The following is a 19,746-nucleotide window of genomic DNA, read 5'->3' as shown; positions in this document are numbered from 1 at the left end:
TCTGATCGACATGGACGGGTTGGACCGAAGGGTCTGTTCCCATGCTGTACATCTCTATGATTCTATTGTCCCATACTTCATTGCGAAGATGGGCCTGCCAAACTCAACCATACTGGCTTTGTCGTGGATAAGAAGGTGGAGGAGACAACAGCGAAGGAATGCCAAGTCCTCACAGCAACAGAGATGAGGCTCAGGTGGAACAGGCAGGACCAGGTCTTCAGTAGTCATGCTGCAACAGGGTCTAAGACATTGCACCCAACTGCAAACATGTGAATACCAATGCCAGGTATCTTCACATGGCATGGCATGCTATCACCTACATGTGCCTTCTGCAGGAAGCTCTGCATCTGAAAGGCTCAACACAACAGGACTGAACTTTGTCATCAGCTTCTTTCAAACCACAAAAGCTTGTGTGGTATCCCCCATTAAATGATGCTTGATAGTAGCTCATCAGGAGACTGCAACAGTCAAATGCATTGATTTTATGTAATGCAGTCAATGTTCCATTGTAGGAGCAGATGGGTTTTCAGTGTTGGTTATAGCCCTACACAAATGAGCTGCAGCATACTGAAGGCAGCAGGTTTTAGGTTTTGCAATTAGTCATCCAGTCTAGCATATAATCCATACATCTGACTTGCTAGATCTGAAAGAAACTTGATATTAACGTTACCACCTAAATAGATCATTTTCAGTTGAGTCGACTGGTCAAAATACAAAACATTAACCCTAATCCCAATGAGCTACTCATAGAGACATTGGCAAAGGCCTGAAAATGACCTTCGACGATCACCTTTACAAGATATCTTCATCACTAGGTTCTTTGAATCCTAATTCCCTGGGCTGCGAAATATGCGATTATCAATTATTCCATACAAGATGCATGCATCATTAGTTACCATCATGCATAGGTCTGCATGATTATTATTAGGGTATGTGTCGAGATATAACATTTTTATGCTTAATGCAAATGATTGCTTTATGCCATGAAGTGAAAGTAATATTTTCTGTAGCTGCAAATACTACACCAGACCTTTAATAGCAATTTGTCACTCATGAAAGATGGTTAGTGCAATTTAATGATGCACTGAACACCTAATTAACCTTTGTCTTAGTATCAAAAATAGCATTTCAATCAAGGGTTTTCCATCTTATATAGGACCAAGTTATAACACATTAAAAATATAGGGCAAGTTTAAGGGTTTAATCACTGAACATTAATCTTTGCAGAACCAGGAGAGGATATTAAATTTATAATTGATCCTTTTGTCACCTATATTTAAATCTCAAAAAAGCAGTTTATTTGAAAAGGTCACAGTTACGAGATAGTGAACATTCTAACTTGCAGCTGAATCTTTACGAACTCATCTCAGTTAAAAGGCAAGGACAGGATGGAAATCATATGCATCAAAAGATCCATAATATAGGCTTGGAAGGACAGGAGATGCAAACAGTTTACATGAAGTACTACAGGTGGAGTGGGCAAACAGTGTTTACCACGAGCAAGTCCAGGCCATCAACAACAAATATCTTCTCAGCAAGAACCAAGAAGAAAAGAAAATGGGGTATTAAAAACAAAATGTTTAATGTAATGCTGGTCGTTAACTCAAGCATGATGGGTCACAAAAGGGGAATTTACATTTCAGCTGCATTTATGCCCTGGTCAGATCACTGCACTCAGTAAGTCCCGTATTCACACTGATAGGATAAGGTCAGATTCACCAGTGAGATAGCTGGGTTCAAACATTATATTCGGAGGGTGGTGTGCATAAATTTGGCTTGGCTCACTGTTACCATTTTAAAATTTAAAATTATATTAAATTAAATTAAAGAAAATATGGTCAAAGAAATGTTTTATTATACATATTTAGACAGTTTCTTGAACCGGGGGTTCATATCCATCAGCTCGATCCACTTTAGCACCAGTTTCTTCACCTGATGGTTTGCCTGAGCCACTTCCTCCTTCACCATGCAGTTCCATCAGTTTGCCCACTGGAAGAAAGCATTTTTTTCAATTACCTTAATTAGGTCAGCTCAATTGGCAAATGAAAATTCACAATTTACAGATTAATCTTTTAACAAAGTGTTTTAGACATTTGTCCACTCACCTCATGATTAAATGACAGAAGTTTATTGTAAACTTGAAAGGGTTCAGAGAAAATTTATAAGGATGTTGCCATGGTTGGAGGGTTTGAGAAATAAGGAGAGGCTGAATGGGCTGGGGCTATTTTCCAGGTGCTTCAAAGGCTGAGGGGTGACCTTATTGAGGTTTATACATCATGACGGACATGTGTAGTGTGCACAGACATGGTCTATTCCCTGGGGTGGCAGAGTTCAAAATTACAGGATATAGGTTTATGGTAAGAGGGGCAAGATTTAAAAGGGAACCAAGGGACAACTTTTTCATGCAAACGGTGGTGCCTGAATGGAATGAGCTGCCACAGAAAATGATGGAGGCTGGTACAATTACAATATTGCAAAGGTATTTGGATGATTATGTGAATAGGAAGGGTTTGGAGTCATATGGGTCAAATGGGACTAGATTAGTGTAAGATATCGGTCAGCAAGGACAAATTGGACCTAAGGGTCTGCTTCCATGATGTATATCTCAAGGATTCTTAGAGGGTTTTAACCGTTTGTCTACTAACCCAACCATTTTGGTTAAACATGGCAGAGAGAGGAGAGGGAGTGAGCGAGAGAGCGAGAAAGAGAGAGCGCAAGAGAGAAGGCAACAGTAAAGTTCAATTAAGACAACAATTTTATTAGTCATGATCTCAATGAAAGGTAGATAGCTTGTGTTGGTATCGGTAAACAAAATATATACAAAACCTGGAACACAAAATGAGGATACATAGAAGTAGTCAAATAAATCATACTCATTCACGAGCTGTGCATTAATTGCCCATCCCTAATAGTGCTCATGATGTTGGCAAGCCACCTTTGCAAATCACTGCAATCGACCAGGTGCAGGGACATTCCCAATGCAATTTGAAAGGTAGTTCCAGGATTATGACGCAGCAACAAGATTTGAACAATACCATTCCAAGTCAGTACAGTGAATGGCTTGCAGGGGAACTTGCAGATGGTGGCATTCCCATGTTATCTGCTACCCCTGTTATTCTAGGTGGAAGTGGTTTGGCATGTGACAAGTGCTAAGGAGCCTTGGTAAATTTTTGTACCACATGATAACACACTAATACGGAGTTGGTGATGGAGTGAATAAATGTTTGTGGATCCTTTTATTTGGTGTCAATCAAGCTGGCTGCTTCGTCCTGGGTACTCTCAAACTTCTAGAGGGTGGCTGGAACTGTACTCATCCACACAAGTGGGAAGCATTTCATCACACCCCTGACTATACCTTGTAGATGATGGGCAGCCTTTGGGGAGTCAGGTAAGCTTTTCCAAGCAGTATCCCAAGTCTATAATTTGCTCTTTTAGTCAACAGCTGTATCACTGGTTCAGTTCAGTTTCCCGTGCAAGGCAACCTCCACATTATCCACACAACAAATGTAATCCCATTGAATGTCATGAAGCAATAATTGGATTCACTGGGACATTGCTGGGTAGATTCCAGTGCTCCCAACTACACTGGAACAACTTGGAAAAGGTTCTAAGTAATTTCTAGGACATATGTTCAATATTATTACCTGAATGTCGTGGCCCTTCAGCTGTTTCTTGATATAGGTGCATAATCCTTTATCTGAAATGCTTGGGACCAGCTGATTTTCGGAATTCAGATTTTTTCGAATTTCAGAATAAGTTTGATGGTGAAATTTTTAAAAATCTTCTCAAAGAACAGATTTACTGTAAATAAAACGGGTCCTGAAACAGAATGGAGGCCTGCCAGTGCTGAGCCATACCCCCAAACGTCGCACCTGAGTGATAAGCATCGAGTAGCTGTGGATTTGGGTTAACCGTTTGCACACCAAACAACCTTGTTAATGAGAAAAAAAGCTTCACAAAAAAACCCTTCAGTTTTTGGAGCTTTTCCGATTTCGGATAAAGGGTTGTCTACCTGTATCATATGAAGTGAATTAAAATTAGCTAAAGGCTGGCATCTGTGATGCTGGGGACCTCAGGAAGAGGCTGAGATGGACTTTCCTGTTGGTACTGCTGGCTGAAGACAGATGCAAATGTATCAGCTTTGTCTTTGACACTGACTTGCTGTGTTTCCCATCATTAAGCATCAAGATGCCCAAAACATTAAATTGAAAATGTTCTCTCGCGAGACCCAATCTCAAATCTCTCCCATCTCTAAAAACACTGCAACCTAATTTTTCCCATTCAATTTTCATAACCTCTTCATGTTTCTTTTAATAAATTCTTCCCTCCACACACACACAAAAAATCTTTGCAAGAGGAAGTGCTGAATAATTTTTTTTAAAATAGGAGACTGGCATCTGGAACAGACTCCCACCCAATGTTTTAAATATGAATAGCCTGAAATGGGAAGATGCAATTCTCCAAATTAAATCTCTTAATTCTTGGCTCTAGAATCTATAATGAGGTAGTGTTTAAATATTGTTCAATGCTATTTATGATTTCGTGCATTTGTAAAATAGAAACCACAACAAACAAAAAGGTACAAGAATAATCAAGACTTACATTCAAACTTGGGCTTCTTTAACATTTTGACTTTTCGCACATAAACGTCGTGAAGAGGGTAAATGGACTGACAAGCTTTTTCAATGTCCTTACCAATGCTGTCTGGGATCCTAAAACACAAACATTACACTGTTAAGAGCATGACAGGAACTACTAACATTTAAAAATAAAACTACTTACTCCCAGATTAGATATTGTGTGGTTTAGGCCTATTGTAGTCTTTACACTTCTCTACTAAAAATCCAAACTTAAAGCTTGGCAGACACCAGCTTCACGCCTGCACTTGAAAGTTTCAGAGTTCATTCTAGATTACAAAGACCACCAAGAAAGCAAGTGGGTTTTAGACCAGTAAACGATAGCAACTGTGATGCAGCCATTTTCTCTACAACAAAACTACCAAGTAACTGTAGATTCATCTGCACTAAAATAGCAATTTTCTAAGATAGAAATAATGAATTTCTCTCAATGTTATCCATGCTCCCACAGAGGGTATTATTAATCTTCAACATTAGATTGGTAACAAGAACTTGCAGCACAGAATCTTACATAGTAAACAACTAAGCAGTCATGGATTTAGAATTCAAAAAAGGGTTTTGCCTGGACAAGTTTTTCCTTTTCTACAACCCCAATAATTTCCTCCATAGCTCAGCATTGAAGATTAACAGGGCAGGACGATGTCATATTACAAGCATGGAAATGATCAATGTATTTGTCACATTCCTCCATGATAATATCCCTTCCCTGATTACAGATCCCTGGCTAATTATTACCACATAGCTTATTCCCTCAGAAAGCAGACTAATAAAAGAGATGCAATGCAGCACAGTAAAGCCTGATCTTTTCCTCAACCGATATTCACATACATTGACTTCATTCAACTGTGGCACCCAAATTTAATACATGATGTGGAGGTGCCGATATTGGACTGGGGTGGACAAAGTCAAAAACAATACGACACCAAGTTATAGCCCAGCAGGTTTATTTGAAACCACGAAGCTTTCGGAGCCTCGCTCCTTCTTTACCTAACTAGCTACCTGAAGAATGAGCAAGGCTCCAAAAGTTTGTGGGTTCAAATAAACCTGTTGGACAATAACCTGGTTTAATGCAGGTAGACAAGGCATATCTCTAGTTACACAGACCAACATCAATTTTCTCCAATAAAGTCGGTCAATAGAAAGACTTAAATTTATGGTCTATCTTTAAAATGCCAACATTAATTTTGCAAGACTAACAATTGGGAACAAACAGAAAACAATGGAAGCACTAAGCAGAACATATAGCACTTATGAGGAGGAAATGGTTAATATTGCACATTACTGCTAAATATGACCAATTCTGACAAATGTCCAACATAACAAATAGAGAATAGTACATGAAGCAAAGAACAAATGAAATGTGAGAAAGGATGGAAGGTGGGAGTGATTAAACAACAAAAACAGAACCACTGCCAGCATGTTTAAAATGTAGCAATGGCTCTAATCTGAAATTACTGAAATCAGTGTTGAGTTCACAAATCTGCAAAAGACAGATGCAGTTTCCCAAGCTTTCAGCGAACTCCAATAGTGTGGGAGGCTGACAGAGATCAGAATGAGAGTGGGATTAAAACTAAAACTATTAGCTTCTGGAAGCTCATGGGCAGACGTGCACCCAGCAAAGCAATCCCAAACTACAGAACACCACATTGCCTATAGCAAAAGATAGTTTACAAAACCGAAAACACATCACAATTTCATCTGAAACATGTTTGACACTGTGGACAGTGGAAGGTAGATAATGAAACAAAGCCATCAGGATGTGGAAGTGTGCGTTAGGGATGATGGAAAAAAGGCACAGGATGTCACAGTGGAAACAGTTCCTTGCAGGAATTGGCTGCAGGCGGCGGCGGCAGCTGGCGGGGGGAGGGGGGGGGGTTAGTATAGTAATCAAGTTTGCTGTGTGAGACAGTGGGTATAAGGGAAGTACCGAATGGCAACTCATGCCTACAAATGGAGGTGCCATGGAAGGAAAGAGTCAGACTTAGACCATGTAAAAACAAGCGATGCAGAAACTCCAAGGCAACGATGAATATATTTTCCAGTTTAGGCAAAGGCAGAAGCTGGAACCAATAGGTAATGTACAGGAAGAAGGGTGAGAACTGTGGATAAAGAAAGAACTACTCTCTCTATGCATGCTACAATTAAACATAGCAAAGACTCACAGATTTTAACTTGGGAGGAAGCCAGCAGAATCATGTTATTCATTACAAGTACAGGTTCAAACAGGCAGAGGATTGTGATGGATGGGATTCTGTTCTACAGATTATCTAGGTGATAATGGAGATGTTGAGGCATTGAATACCCATACTGAAGAGACAACAAGGACCAGGAACGAAACAGGGGGAGGTCACTGGTAAAGTTGTAAATGTAACTCTTGAAGAATCAAGGTTAGCAAGTACTTCCCAGCTGGAAGCATCCAGGCTAACTATACCTATCGACCCCACTACAAACAACCAGACTCCATTCTGCTGCCTCAAACTTAAGACTGCAACCTTGTGTTATATTCAACCCAGAGATAAACTTCTGACTATACGTCCACACCAACAGTCAACCTACTTCCACGTCCTGCGCATCTCAGCCAATTCCCCACTGCCACAGACCAACTGTAGCTGAAATTCCTACCTAATTTAACCTCTCCAAACAAGTTCCACAACTGCCATGGAATAAGACAGCTAAAGCAAATCAAAAATGACATCAATCATAATACTGGTATTATCTCTCTTCACCTTTCAGCTCTCTGCAGTCTGCGACAGGAGCAATTATAATCCTTCTTAAAATTTTCTGTTCTTTCAGTTCCATACTCACCAAACCATACCAATTTATTGTAACTGACTTATTAAATCATGAACTTCAGTACCTCTTGGTGACTTTATCCATAGACATAGGATAGCTGCCATATATTTGTTGGCAAAAGTCTTCCCACCAACAAGACTCCTCATTGGCCCATCTTGTCAAACACCCTGCTCAACATGCAAAACCTGTAACCTCTTCCCCTTTATAACCTCACCAAGCAAATTTAGTGTGGTCGCAGTGCATCATGTCCAAACCAGCATCCTGTAAAAGCAACTCAGTTAATCCACCTCTCCAGCACTGATCCCTGTAAACTGTCTCCTCAGATGTTTGTTCAACTTTCAAAAGTCCCATTAAGTCTTCTTCCACCACACTCTCAGACAATGCATTCCCATGCAATTTCTGTGTTCGCATTTCAGATCTTAGTCACTTTCTATGGAAAGGTTTTCCATAACGGTTTAGCCGTTTATACTGACAATCTTACTGCCCTCTGGTTCTCTACCTTTCTACTGACAGGAGCAGTTTCTTGCTATTTTATGAATCCTTCATAACTTTGAACACAAGTGAAATCCCTCTCAATCATCTCTCCACAATCCCAACTTCTCCAATGTATCCTTTTAACTGAAAATCCTCAGTACTGATCTTCTTAAGGTGCAACATGAAGGTCCAAAACAGCTTTCACACTCCATATCCCCATTTATAAAACTCTACACCCTTACATTCCTAAAAATTCTTGTCAACTTTTGATTGGTGCATATAGATCCATGGGTGTGTTCTTGCAATCTTTTTAGAATTGCAGGTTTACATTACATTGTGTTCTCTTTTTAATATTCAAATGTAAAGTATTATTTTTTCTCTTTAAACTTCATCTTCAACATGTCTGAACATACCACCATTCTGTGTGTCCTCTTGAACTTTATCACTACCCTCCTGTTTACAACACTTTCAAGCTATGTCATCCACAAATTTTGAAAGCATGTCTCATTCCTCCAAGTTCAGGCCATTAACGTAGAGAATATTACATCACCGAAATTATTCTCTCAATTCACCTTGTTACTTCAAAAACCTCAATCAAATTAAACATGATTTGCCATTAACAATCTGTACTAGCTGTCCAGAACTATTTAACACTTGTCCAAATGACTACTGTACTGGATAAAAGCAAATTACTGCGGATGCTGGATTCTGAAACCGAGAGAGAAAATGCTGGAAAATCTCAGCAGGTCTGGCAGCATCTGTAAGGAGAGAAAAGAGCTGATGTTTCGAGTCTAACTGACGGGTCAGCTCTTTTCTCTCCTTACAGATGCTGCCAGACCTGCTGAGATTTTCTAGTATTTTCTCTTTTGGTGACTGCTGTACTGGTTTGCCTGTTCTAAAACAACCTCCCCAGTGCCAAGGTCAATACCTATTTAAAGATTATTGATTGGGCCCACATTTCCATTTATTGCACATTCCCCAATTGCTTTCGGGGAATTTAAGAATCACCCACATTGCAATGGGACTGGAATCACACATAGGCCAGACCAGGTAAGAACACTCCTTTCCTTCAGGATATTAGTGAACCAGATAAGTTTTCAACACAAAATGGTTACATGGTCAACATTAGCTCTTTATGCTAGATGTCACTGAATTCAAATTTCACTATCTGCTATGTTGGGAGGTGCACCTACGTCCCCAGAAAACTGGCCAGGTGTTCTGCATTGAGAAACCAGGGTCATTACCACTACGCCACCATAAACATTGACACCTAACAACTAGGTTAACTAATGCCATAATGGACAGATGGTTTTTGAAGCTGTGAACTCTGATATTCTGTGAACACAGGATATTCAGATTTATAGCACACCATAACAAACACACAGTTATATCAGTCATGCCTATAAGAAAATCACATCTCATGTGACATACTATGCATACAAACATAAGAACTAGGAGCAGGAGTAGGCCATCTGGCCCTCTGAGCCTGCTCCACCATTCAGTGTGATCATAGCTGATCATTTCATAGCCTCAGCTCCACTTACCTGCCCTCTCTCCATAATTCAAGTTGTTTACTGTTCAAAATGGTACCTTAACTTTGAAAACATTTACTGAGGAAATCTCAACTACTTCACTGGGCAGGGAATTCCAGACATCATCTTTGGGTGAAGTAGTACCTTCTCAATTCAGTCCTAAATCTGCTCCGCTTAATTTTGAGGCGATGCCCTCTTGTCCTAATTTCACCTGCCAGTGGAAACATCCTGTCTACTTTTATCTTAACAATTCCCTTCATAATTTTATATGTTTCTAGAAAATCCCCCCTCATTCTTCTAAATTCCAATGAATATAATCCCAGTCTACTCAGTCCTTCCTCATAGGCCAACCCTGTCAACTCCGGAATAAAGCTAGTGAACCTCCTCTGCACCCCCTCGAGTGCCAGTACACCCTTTCTCAAGTAGAGAAACCAAAATTACACACAGTACTCCAGGTATGACCTCACCAGCACCTTGTACAGCTGCAACATAACCTCCCTGTTGTCTTTAAAATTAAATTCTTTAGCAATGAAGGACAAAATTCCATCTGCCTTTTTAATTACCTGTTGCACCTGCAGACCAAATTTCCGTGATTCATGCACAAGGACACCCAGGTCCCTCTGCACAGCAGCATGCTGCAATTTTTTTATCATTCAAATAATAGTCCTTTTTACTGTTATTCCTAGCAAAAGAATGACTTCACATTTATTAATATTGCACTCTGCCAGACCTTTACCTACTCACTCAAACTATTTCCCTCCGCAAAGTTTCACAGTCCTCTACAAACGTTGCCCTACCACTCATCTTAGTGTCATCTACAATCTTTGACACACTGCACGTGGTCCCTAACTCCAAATCACCTATTCAAATTGTGAACAGTTGCAGTCCCACTAATCCCGGAGGAACACCACTAGTCAACCAGAAAAGCACTCATTTACACCACTCTTTGCTTCCTGTTACGTTAGCCAATACTCTATCCATGCTAAATACATTACCCATGACGCTTTATCTTATGCAGCAGCCTTTTGTGCAGCACCTTGTTGAATGTCTTTTGGAAATCTAGATACACTATTTACTGGGTCCCCCTTGTCCACCCTCTCATAATGTCTTGATAGAATTCCAGTAGATTAGTTCAGCATGACCTGCCTTTCATGAACCCATACTGTGTCTGCCCAATGGGACAATTTCTATCTAGACGCCTTGCTTTCTTCCTTGACGTTAGATTCAAGCTTTTCCCCATTACATAAGTTAAGCTAACCATCCTATAACTCCCTAACTTTTGTCTACCTCCTTTTTTAAACGGTGATGTGACATTTGCCGTTTTCCAATCTCCAGGAACTGCCTTAGAGTGCAGAGAATTTTGGAAAATTTTCACAAGTGCATTTGCTTTTTGCCCCACCACCTCTTAGTACCCCCTACTCTTAGCATGTATTCTATCAGGGCCAGGAAACTTGTCTACGTTTAGCTCTAATGTTATGAACATTAGATGGTTAAAACCCAAGTGGAACAGTTCCTGGAATAAAGTGCCCTACATCTGCAACTAACAACCAATGCTGAAATAGCTTCAGAATTGTAATTACTCAGATTCCAAATTCATAAAACATCTACTGGCAAGACGAAGTTCTTATATATTTAAAGTTTGCATTCAATTTTAATTTGGGGACAGCGAACTACTGGAGGTATAAGACACATCACAAACTAAGTGTTTGTTAGATTACTCACAGCTTGTTGACAATCTCCTTAAGGTCATTGGTTTGCACTTCACGAGTCATAATCTCCACCATCTTTTTACGGATTGTACGAACTTGCTGGTGTTGAGCATAGGAGGTTTTACGAATCTGGTTGCTGCGCTTCTTAGTGAACCCGACACAAAACAGGCGAAGCAAGTATCCATCTGTGGTTTTGACATCAATGTGGGCTTCAATCATGGTCTATATCAACAAAAAAATGAAAACATGATTCCAACAGCTCAATGCACAATAACACTGTCAAATTGAGACAGTTATTTCTATAGAATAATTGAATACAACTAGATTTCAATAACAGCTGTAACTACTCCAGGGTGGCTTTTAAAAGATCATATACGCATACATATGCAAGCAATTCTAAGTTGCAAATGTAATCTGATTCAACTGGGCAATAACGATGCATCAATAGTGGAAACATTCAGTGACACCAATGTTAGGAATAAGGGAATGGAAATTAAACAGGTGCCTGTCCAGTGTGGACACCATTGCAAAATGGGAAATGAAGGAACTAATCTTCTTAATCACATGCAGCAATAATAAATGTTCAGGTCATCAGTTTTAAATATTAGCTGAGGGATAAACATTACTTGAAATAAAATTTCTGGCCAATGTCTCACAATCCATTGTGATCAAGCTGATAGTGCCAACTTTAAGCCTCACTGGATGGTGGTGAGACCTAGCCTTAACCAAATAAATGCTCATACCCAAGAAAATGAAATGAATCATCCAAGGTTCTCACTCCTGACACTGAAGTATACAGACTAAATGGAGAAAGTTGATCCTTCTCCTCACCAGTATGGCCAATTTAAAGATGATGGGCATTGAACCAATCACCGGGTACCACTTTTCAACCCTCCATTCTAGTAATTCAAGGGCAGAATGACTTGTAGGTGACCTCTGTACCAGGATGCTAATGAGCTGATCAAGAGAGTAATGAATGTCTATTCAAGAGTCTCATACAGTTACTGCTGCGGGTCAACCAGGAACAAGCATATCTTTGTTGAGCCTCAAGGAATCCAACACCAGGGTGGGATGGTACTACTGAAAACCAATTTCCTGCAGTTATCGCCAGGCCTTAGGGGCAGGGGTATAAGCAGGGCCAGGCTGAGTGCTATACTCAGCATAAGTACCCATGATTTCTGCCCATTTGTCTCTACTCCGAAAGCCTCTCCCTTAAAACCTTGTTTCCACCAGCAGGTTCAGATTACTTACTGACCCTGATGATTCTCTGATGGATACATTTTGGGTAGTTTCCTCTTCTCCAGAGCAAAGATTTTTACCCCACTGCATCCTTAAAGTCACGAAAAGCCCATTAGTCACACAAAGGTGAACATGGGACTCTCACCTGCTCTCATGTTTTATGGAAAGACTTCCAAGACAGTTTCCCAACATTCACTTTCGATTCTGAAGACAACTAACCACCTTGAAGTATGAAGTCAACTACATACTCCAGTAATATAATGACCCCAGTAGCAAAAGAAAAAGGACAGATAAAACACTTCCAGTAACCTATGGTACCGGCAGCTAGAAATTCCAAAGGAAACCAAGTACACACTATTCAAACTCAAGTACTTTCATGGAATTAAACAAAAGCATGAAATATAGATGATTCAGTTTCTGGTACAGTTGCTTCAGTCCTAATAGTTTCATATTAACCACATATGTAACAATTAATTTAGTTGAGCTAACAAAAAAGAAAAGCTAAAACTGAAATTCGTAACTTTAATCCTGCATAATGTAACTTAAATCTTACCTGCCATTTTTTAACCATAGAGCACATCTTATCACGTGTTAAGTCCATGCCATGGAAGTTGGTCAGACAGTTTTTGCCCTGAACGTCCTCCACAATCAACTTAAATTTGCGGAAGGCCACTTCATCATTCTGCAAATCAGCTAGACTCACTTCAAACACACGGCCTTTTAAGCCTTCTGAGGCAATTTCTATGTGAAAATTGAGAAAACAAGGTAAATCAGCACAATATTGCTGGTAGATGTTCAATTTATATTCCTTACATTTTATAAAATTCTTCAGGACATGTTGCAGCAAACATTAGAATGGACTTAGTTATCACTGAATTATCCAGGATGTAAACAAAACATGACATGCATTCCCATTATCATATCCACTGCCCAGAAGGTTTAATGATGATGAAGGCACTTTTAAACTATTTCACCAGCTTAAAAAATATTAATGACCCGGGGGCAAGAGTGTAACACATTCAAATTTGCTCTCAAAATAAACTAGATGAGGGGACATGGTGCAAGGAAGACAAGGAATCTGCAAGGGGATATTGATAGGTTGAGCAAATGAATTTAAAAATTTAGCAGATGGCTTTTACTGGAACAAACAGAGCTTGCACTTTGGTAGACAGACTAAGAAATAGGAACAGGAGAAATAAACCGTTCAGCCCCAATGTTCATAGGATCATGACCGAACCAACATTCCTCATATCTGCTCTCCTACGTTTTCCCCATGACTCTTGATTCCCCAACTGATCAATAACTTATCTATCTTAGTCTTAAATCTACAAAGACTGTGGCCCAAGGTCTCTTTGGCGAGCAATACCAGAGATATTCAGCACTCAAAAAAAAATCTTTATCTCATTCAAATTGCTGCCCCCAATTCCTGAGAATGTGTCCTCTGGCTCTGGACTCACCCAAGAACCATCTTCTCAGCATTTATCTCAGTGGATGTGTTGCATTAAGGCTTCCTTAGTTTTATATTCCAATTCCTTTGAAATAAGGGCCAACATTCCATTAGCATTCCTAGTTATCTGCCGCATTTATGGCTAGCTTTGGTGTTTTATGCACAAGTACCTTGGGGTTGCAGTTTTTTTTCCATTTAATGGTGCTTTGTTCTCCTTTTCAAACTGAACTTCAAATTTTCCCAGTTTATATTCCATTTGCCAACATTTTGCCCACTTACTCAACCTATCAATGTCTATGTGAACTGTTTGCACCCTCGTTACCTGCTTTTCCACCCATTTTTGTAAATATGCTAATATGGGTATAGTACATTCATTTCCTTCCTCCAAATCATTAATATATATAGTTGCAGTGCCAGTAGTCATCCATTGGAACTCCTAGTCATAGGTCACCTATCTGAAAAAGAACCCCTTATCAACGCTCACTGTTTCCTGCCTTTCAACCATTCTCGACATATACATCCAAAAGGTGAGCTCTTAACTTAGAACTTATTGAAGGACAAGATTTTCAGTGTCTTGACAGGGTAGATGGTGATATGTTTCCAGTAGTTGGGGAATCCTGAAAGGGGGACAGTTACAGAACAAAGAGGTACTGATTCAAAACGGAGATGCAATGGAATTTCACCTCCCAAAGCAGAGCAAATGTCTGGAACTCTCCACCTCGGAGCTGCTGAGGCTCCACTACAAAGTAATCAAGAGAAGGTGGTAGACTTTTAAAATAGAGGAGTTGAGGGGGCTGTGGCAGATTGGTCCTGATCTTATTGAATGGTGGAGCAGGATTGAGAGGCTGAAATACCAACTCCTGTACCTTATGTTAAATCTCTCTGAAAGCTTAAGAGCTTATGCCCGAGAATCTAAATACTTACTAGTTCCCTGAGTTCTTGTAACCAAGGTCTTGCCCAGATTTCTAATGTTAAACATTGCTGGAGCCTTAACATCGTACCAATCCTTCTTGGAGAAGGGGTCCACGCTGTATAGAGAAGTAGAAACAAGATTTCAGTTAAGTACTGAATTTGTGGATTTATACAACTGACTTTTTTTGATTCTTTTGTGGGCTGGCCAGCATTTAGTCCCTGTAGGTAAAAGTGAGGACTGCAGATGTTAGAAACCAGAGTTTAGCAGAGTGGTGCTGGAAAAGCACAGCAGGTCAGGCAGCATCCGAGGAGCAGGAAGATCAACGTTTCGGGCAAAAGCCCTTCATGGGGAATTCCCTGTCCCTAGTTACTCTTAAGGTGATGGTGAGCTATCTTCTTGAATTGCAGCAGTTAACCTGCTGTGCGATCACCCTAAACATCCTTAGGAGGGGAATTCCAGAATTTTGATCCAACAATAACAAAGGAATTATATACTTCCAAATCGAAAGGTGAGTGGCTCAGAGGGGAACTTGAAGGTGGTGGTGCTCCTACGTATCTGCTGCCTTTGCCCTTCTACATGGAAGTGGTGTGTTAGGAAGGTGTTATCTGAGAATCTTTTGATGACTTTCTGCAGTGCATCTTGTCGTTAGTACACACTGCTGCTTCTAAGCGTAAATGGAGGGAAGTGGATGTGGTGCCAACCAAGCAGACTGTTTTGTCATGGACGGTGTCAAGTTTCTTGCGTGTTGTTGAAGCTGCACCCGTCGAGGCAAGAGGGGAAAATTCCATCACACTCTTGACTTCTGCCTTGTTGATGGTGGACAGACTCTGGGGAGTCAGCAGGAAAGTTAGTTGCCACAGTATCTCTAGCCTATGACCTGCTCCTGTGGCCACTGTTTCATGTGCCAAGTCCAGTAACGTTTCTGGTCAATGGTAATTCACAGGATGTTGATAGTGAGTTTCAGTGATGATAACACACAATGTCATGGGGCAATGGCTATATTGTCTCTTATTGAGGATGGTCATAGTCTGGCGTCTGTGTGGCTCAAATTAGAATTAGAATCCCTACAGTGTGCAAACAGGTCTTCGGCCCAACATATCTATACCAACCCACCCAGACCCATTCCCCTATTATCCTGTATTTACCCCTAACTAATGCACCTAACCTACACACCCGTGAACACTATGGGCAATTTAGTACAGCCAATTCACCTAACATGCACATCTTTGGATTGTGGGAGGAAACCCACACAGACACAGGGAAAATGTGCAAACTCCACAGAGTCGCCTGGGAGGGAATTGAACCCAGGTCCCTGGCAATGTGAAACAACAGTGTTAACCACTGAGCCACCATGCCGCCCATTACTTGCCACATGACAGCCCAAGTCTGGATATTGTTTTGATCTTGTTGCATTTAAACATGTACAGCTTCAGTATCTGAGGAGTTGAGAATGGTGCTAAACAATGTGCCTAACCTCCCAACACCGAACCATCATCTCCCAGAGCATACGCAACCTCATCACCTCAGGAGGTCTCCCACCCACAGCTTCCAACCTCAGTTCGGGAATCCGCACCACCCGTTTCCATCTCCTACCCAAGATCCACAAGCCTGACTACCCCGCTGAACTATCGCCACAGCCTGCTCCTGCCATACCGAATTAGTCTCCACATACCTCGATACTGTCCAACCCCCCACGATCCAGGAATTCCCCACATACGTTCGGGACAGCACCCACACCCTTCAACAAGACTTCTATTTCCCTGGCCCCAAATGCCTCATCCTCACCATGGACATCCAGCCCCTGTACACCTCCATCCGCTATGACCAGGGCCTCCAAGCCGTTTCTTCCTCTCCCAACGTCCCCACTAGTACCCTTCTACTGACACTCTTATTCGTTTGGCTGAACTGGTCCTCACCCTCAACAATTTCTCCTTCGAATCCTCCCACCTCCTCCAGACAAAAGGGGTAGCCATAGGCACCCACGTGGACCCCAGCTATACCTGTCTCTTTGTCGGTTACGTGAAACAGTCTACCTTCCGCAGTTACACCGGCGCCACTCCCCACCTTTTCCTCCGCTACGTTGAAGACTGTATCGGCGCCACCTCGTGCTCCCACAAGGAGGTTGAACAGTCCAACCTCCCACAGCTATCTGGATTACATCAACTTCCACCCTGCCTCCTGCAAAAATGCTATCCAGTATTCCTGATGAAGGGCTTTTGCCCGAAATGTCGATTTTCCTGCTCCTCGGATGCTGCCCAACTGGTTGTACTGTTCTAGCACCACACACTTAGCTCTAATCTCCAGCATCTGTAGTACTCACTTTTGCTTAAACAGTACACAATCTAGTGTGAAATCCCCAGTTCTGTCCTTATGGAGAGAAAGTCATTGATGACGCAGCTGAAGATAGCTGGGCCTAGGACACTACCCAGAGTGATCCAGGCAAAGCCAAACTGGGTGTCAATGAGCAGATTATTGCTAATCATTTGTTGCTTGATAGCACTATTGATGATTCCTTTGGTGACATTACTGATGATAGAGGGTAGATTGATGGCTACGCTGGATTAGTTATGCCTTTTATGTCCAGGACATACTTCGACAACGTTCCATATCATGAGAAAGTGAGGACTGCAGGTGCTGGAGATCAAAGTTGAAGAGTGTGGTGCTGGAAAAGCACAATTGGTCAGGCAGCAGAGGAACAGGAGAATCGACGTTTCAGGCAAAAGCCTTTCATCAGGGATTTTCCACATTGTCAGGTAGAAACTAGTGTTGTAACTGTATTGGAAGACCTTGGTTTGTGGATTGACGAGTTGTGGCGCACAAGTCTTCAATACTATTACCTGAATGTTGTCAAGGTCCATAGGCTTTGCCGCATCCTATGTCTCTAACTATTTCTCGAGATTATGTGGAGTGAACTCAAGTGGCTTAAGACTGGTATCTGTAATGCTGGGGACCACTGGTGGAGACCAAGATCAATTATCCACTTGTGGGTGAAGATCAACGTAAATGCTTCAGCCTTCTCTTTTGCACTTACGTACTGGGCTCTTCCATCACTGGAGATATTTGTGGAGATTCCTCCTCCAATGGAGTTGTTTAATTGCCCACCACTACTCACAAGCAGATCTTAGATCTGATCTGTTCATTGTGGGTTCACTTAGCCCAATCACTTGCTGCTTATGGTGTTTGGCATGCAAGTAGTCATAGAGTCCTACAGCACAGAGACAGGCCCTTTGGCCCAAACTGGTTCACACCAGCCAAAATGTCCAGCAACGCTGATCCCATCTCCTTGCCCTCGGGTCATTTCCTTCTAACCCTTTCTTCTCCATGTATTTACCCAAATGTCATTTAAGTGTTAAGTGTTGTTAATGTACCCTCCTCAACCACTTCTGCTGTCAGCTCATTCCACATGCATACCACCCTCTGTGTAAAAAAACGTCCTGCTTGGTAACTTCACTAGTTGACACTTTATTTTTTAGATATGCCGGTGCTGCCCCTGACATAGCCCCCTGCGAACCTGGCCTGGTGCTGATGATAAACTGGGGATGTGCCAGGCCACGAGATCACAGATCTCATGCAAAAAGTAGAGAGCGCCCTGGCCAGGCCGCATTTTCTCCGGATCTCCGGAACGGCTGCACCTGCAAGACTCCTCCAAACGATGCAAGCTTTTGCTTTTTTTTAAAAAAACAAACAAGTGAACTGACCCCGGAGGTGCCCAGCATGCTCCGGGAAACCCCCGCTCGCATTTCCAAGCTTTAAACCGGCCCAGACTCGCACAACTGGACACTTCCTTTGAATTGTGTTCCCTGCCAGTGGTCCTAAACCACCCCCAGCGAAAGGGCTTTCCAGTCGCCAGTAATGAGGCGGGGGGGGCAGCCTCTCGGTCCAGGTCCAGGCCCAGGCCCAGCGGCCCGCGACTCCCTTTCCGCCCCACAGCCCGTCCTCACCATCCCTTGAATATCGCCGCCATCCCTGCACGTAGGTCCCATACCGCGCGGGAATCGTGCCGATGAGAATCTGCGGGTGGCTTCCCACCCGATTTTAACTCACTTACATCTTCTTCTTAGCGCCCTTTTTGCCCCCCTTGGTCAGCCTCTTGTTTTTGCCGACAGCCATGTTGCTCGCGGAGCTGGAAAAGAAAGGGGAGGAGTTCGCGCGAGACTTCGGCGGATCACGGAGGGGGAGGGGGGGCGAACCCGGAAATCGCGCGAGGGTGCGGGAGGTTCACGTCACACTGGGATTGACCAGGAAGGAGGCGCTCTGTCGGAGTTTGCGCAGAACTGCTGGAGAGGGAAGCGCGCAGGAAGGTTCAGTGATAGGTGCAAATAATGACTGCAGATGCTGGAAACCAGAGTCTAGATCAGAGTGTGGTGCTGGAAAAGCACGGCAGGTCAGGCAGCATCCGAGGAGCAGGAAAATCGACGTTTCGGGCAACCACGCGATGAAGGAGTAGCACTCCGAAAGCTAGTGCTTCCAAATAAACCTGTTGGACTATAACCTGGTGTTGTGCGAGTTTTAACTTTGCACAACCCTCCTTCATTAGTTTGCACTTTCAAATAAACCTGTTGGACTATAACCTGGTGTTGGTGCAAGTTTAACTTTGCACAACCCTCCTTCGTTAGTTTGCATTTTCAAATAAACCTGTTGGAATATAACCTGGTGTTCCGAGGTTATTAACATTGTCCATCCTAGTCCAACACCGACACCTTCACATCATAGATAAAACCTGTCTTAGTGGAGTCTTGTTTCAGTAAAGGGTGAAGATCAGAAATAGAATGAGAAACAGTCCATTGATGCCACTTAGACAGTAGAGCAATCCATTCAGGTACACTCAGTTTCAACAACTTAAGCATTTAGACAACTGTCCCTCCCGTGCATAGCATTCCATAGCCATTGATTCCATTCTCCCTCCTCTCCCTGTCCAGCGTCTCAAGTTCACAATAGTGCAAATCTATCTGCTCCTGAGCTAAGATTCCAAATCGAGTTCCAGTTCTAACTTGAACAGTCA

The 19,746-nt window shown here is 42.1% G+C and overlaps 1 protein-coding gene across 1 annotated transcript; it reads right to left on the bottom strand.

Annotated features, from left to right (window-relative positions):
• Positions 1 to 1,833: 1,833 nt before the first annotated feature.
• On the bottom strand, positions 1,834 to 18,914 carry rps3a (ribosomal protein S3A). The gene is made up of 6 exons (XM_043699641.1): positions 18,793 to 18,914; positions 14,756 to 14,859; positions 12,938 to 13,125; positions 11,159 to 11,367; positions 4,603 to 4,712; positions 1,834 to 1,989 (listed from the first exon to the last, which is right to left on the bottom strand). Exons 1-6 carry the CDS (start codon positions 18,852 to 18,854, stop codon positions 1,865 to 1,867), a joined length of 798 nt encoding a protein of 265 aa, XP_043555576.1. The 5' UTR covers positions 18,855 to 18,914; the 3' UTR covers positions 1,834 to 1,864.
• Between the last annotated feature and the right edge of the window lie 832 nt (positions 18,915 to 19,746).

This window comes from Chiloscyllium plagiosum, chromosome 1 (assembly GCF_004010195.1).
Source record: "Chiloscyllium plagiosum isolate BGI_BamShark_2017 chromosome 1, ASM401019v2, whole genome shotgun sequence".
NCBI lineage: Eukaryota > Metazoa > Chordata > Chondrichthyes > Orectolobiformes > Hemiscylliidae > Chiloscyllium > Chiloscyllium plagiosum.
The sequence above is the reverse complement of the archived record's forward strand: the minus strand, read 5'-3'. Positions and strand labels throughout refer to the sequence as shown.

Excerpts from the sequence above, each read along its gene's own strand:
- rps3a (XM_043699641.1), bottom strand. The coding sequence starts at position 18,854 with ATGGCTGTCGGCAAAAACAAGAGGCTGACCAAGGGGGGCAAAAAGGGC. Across the intron at positions 11,368-12,937 it reads CTATGGTTAAAAAATGGCAG|ACCATGATTGAAGCCCACAT; the intron begins GTAAGATTTAAG and ends TTGTTGATATAG. Across the intron at positions 4,713-11,158 it reads AAGGAGATTGTCAACAAGCT|GATCCCAGACAGCATTGGTA; the intron begins GTGAGTAATCTA and ends TTTGTGTTTTAG.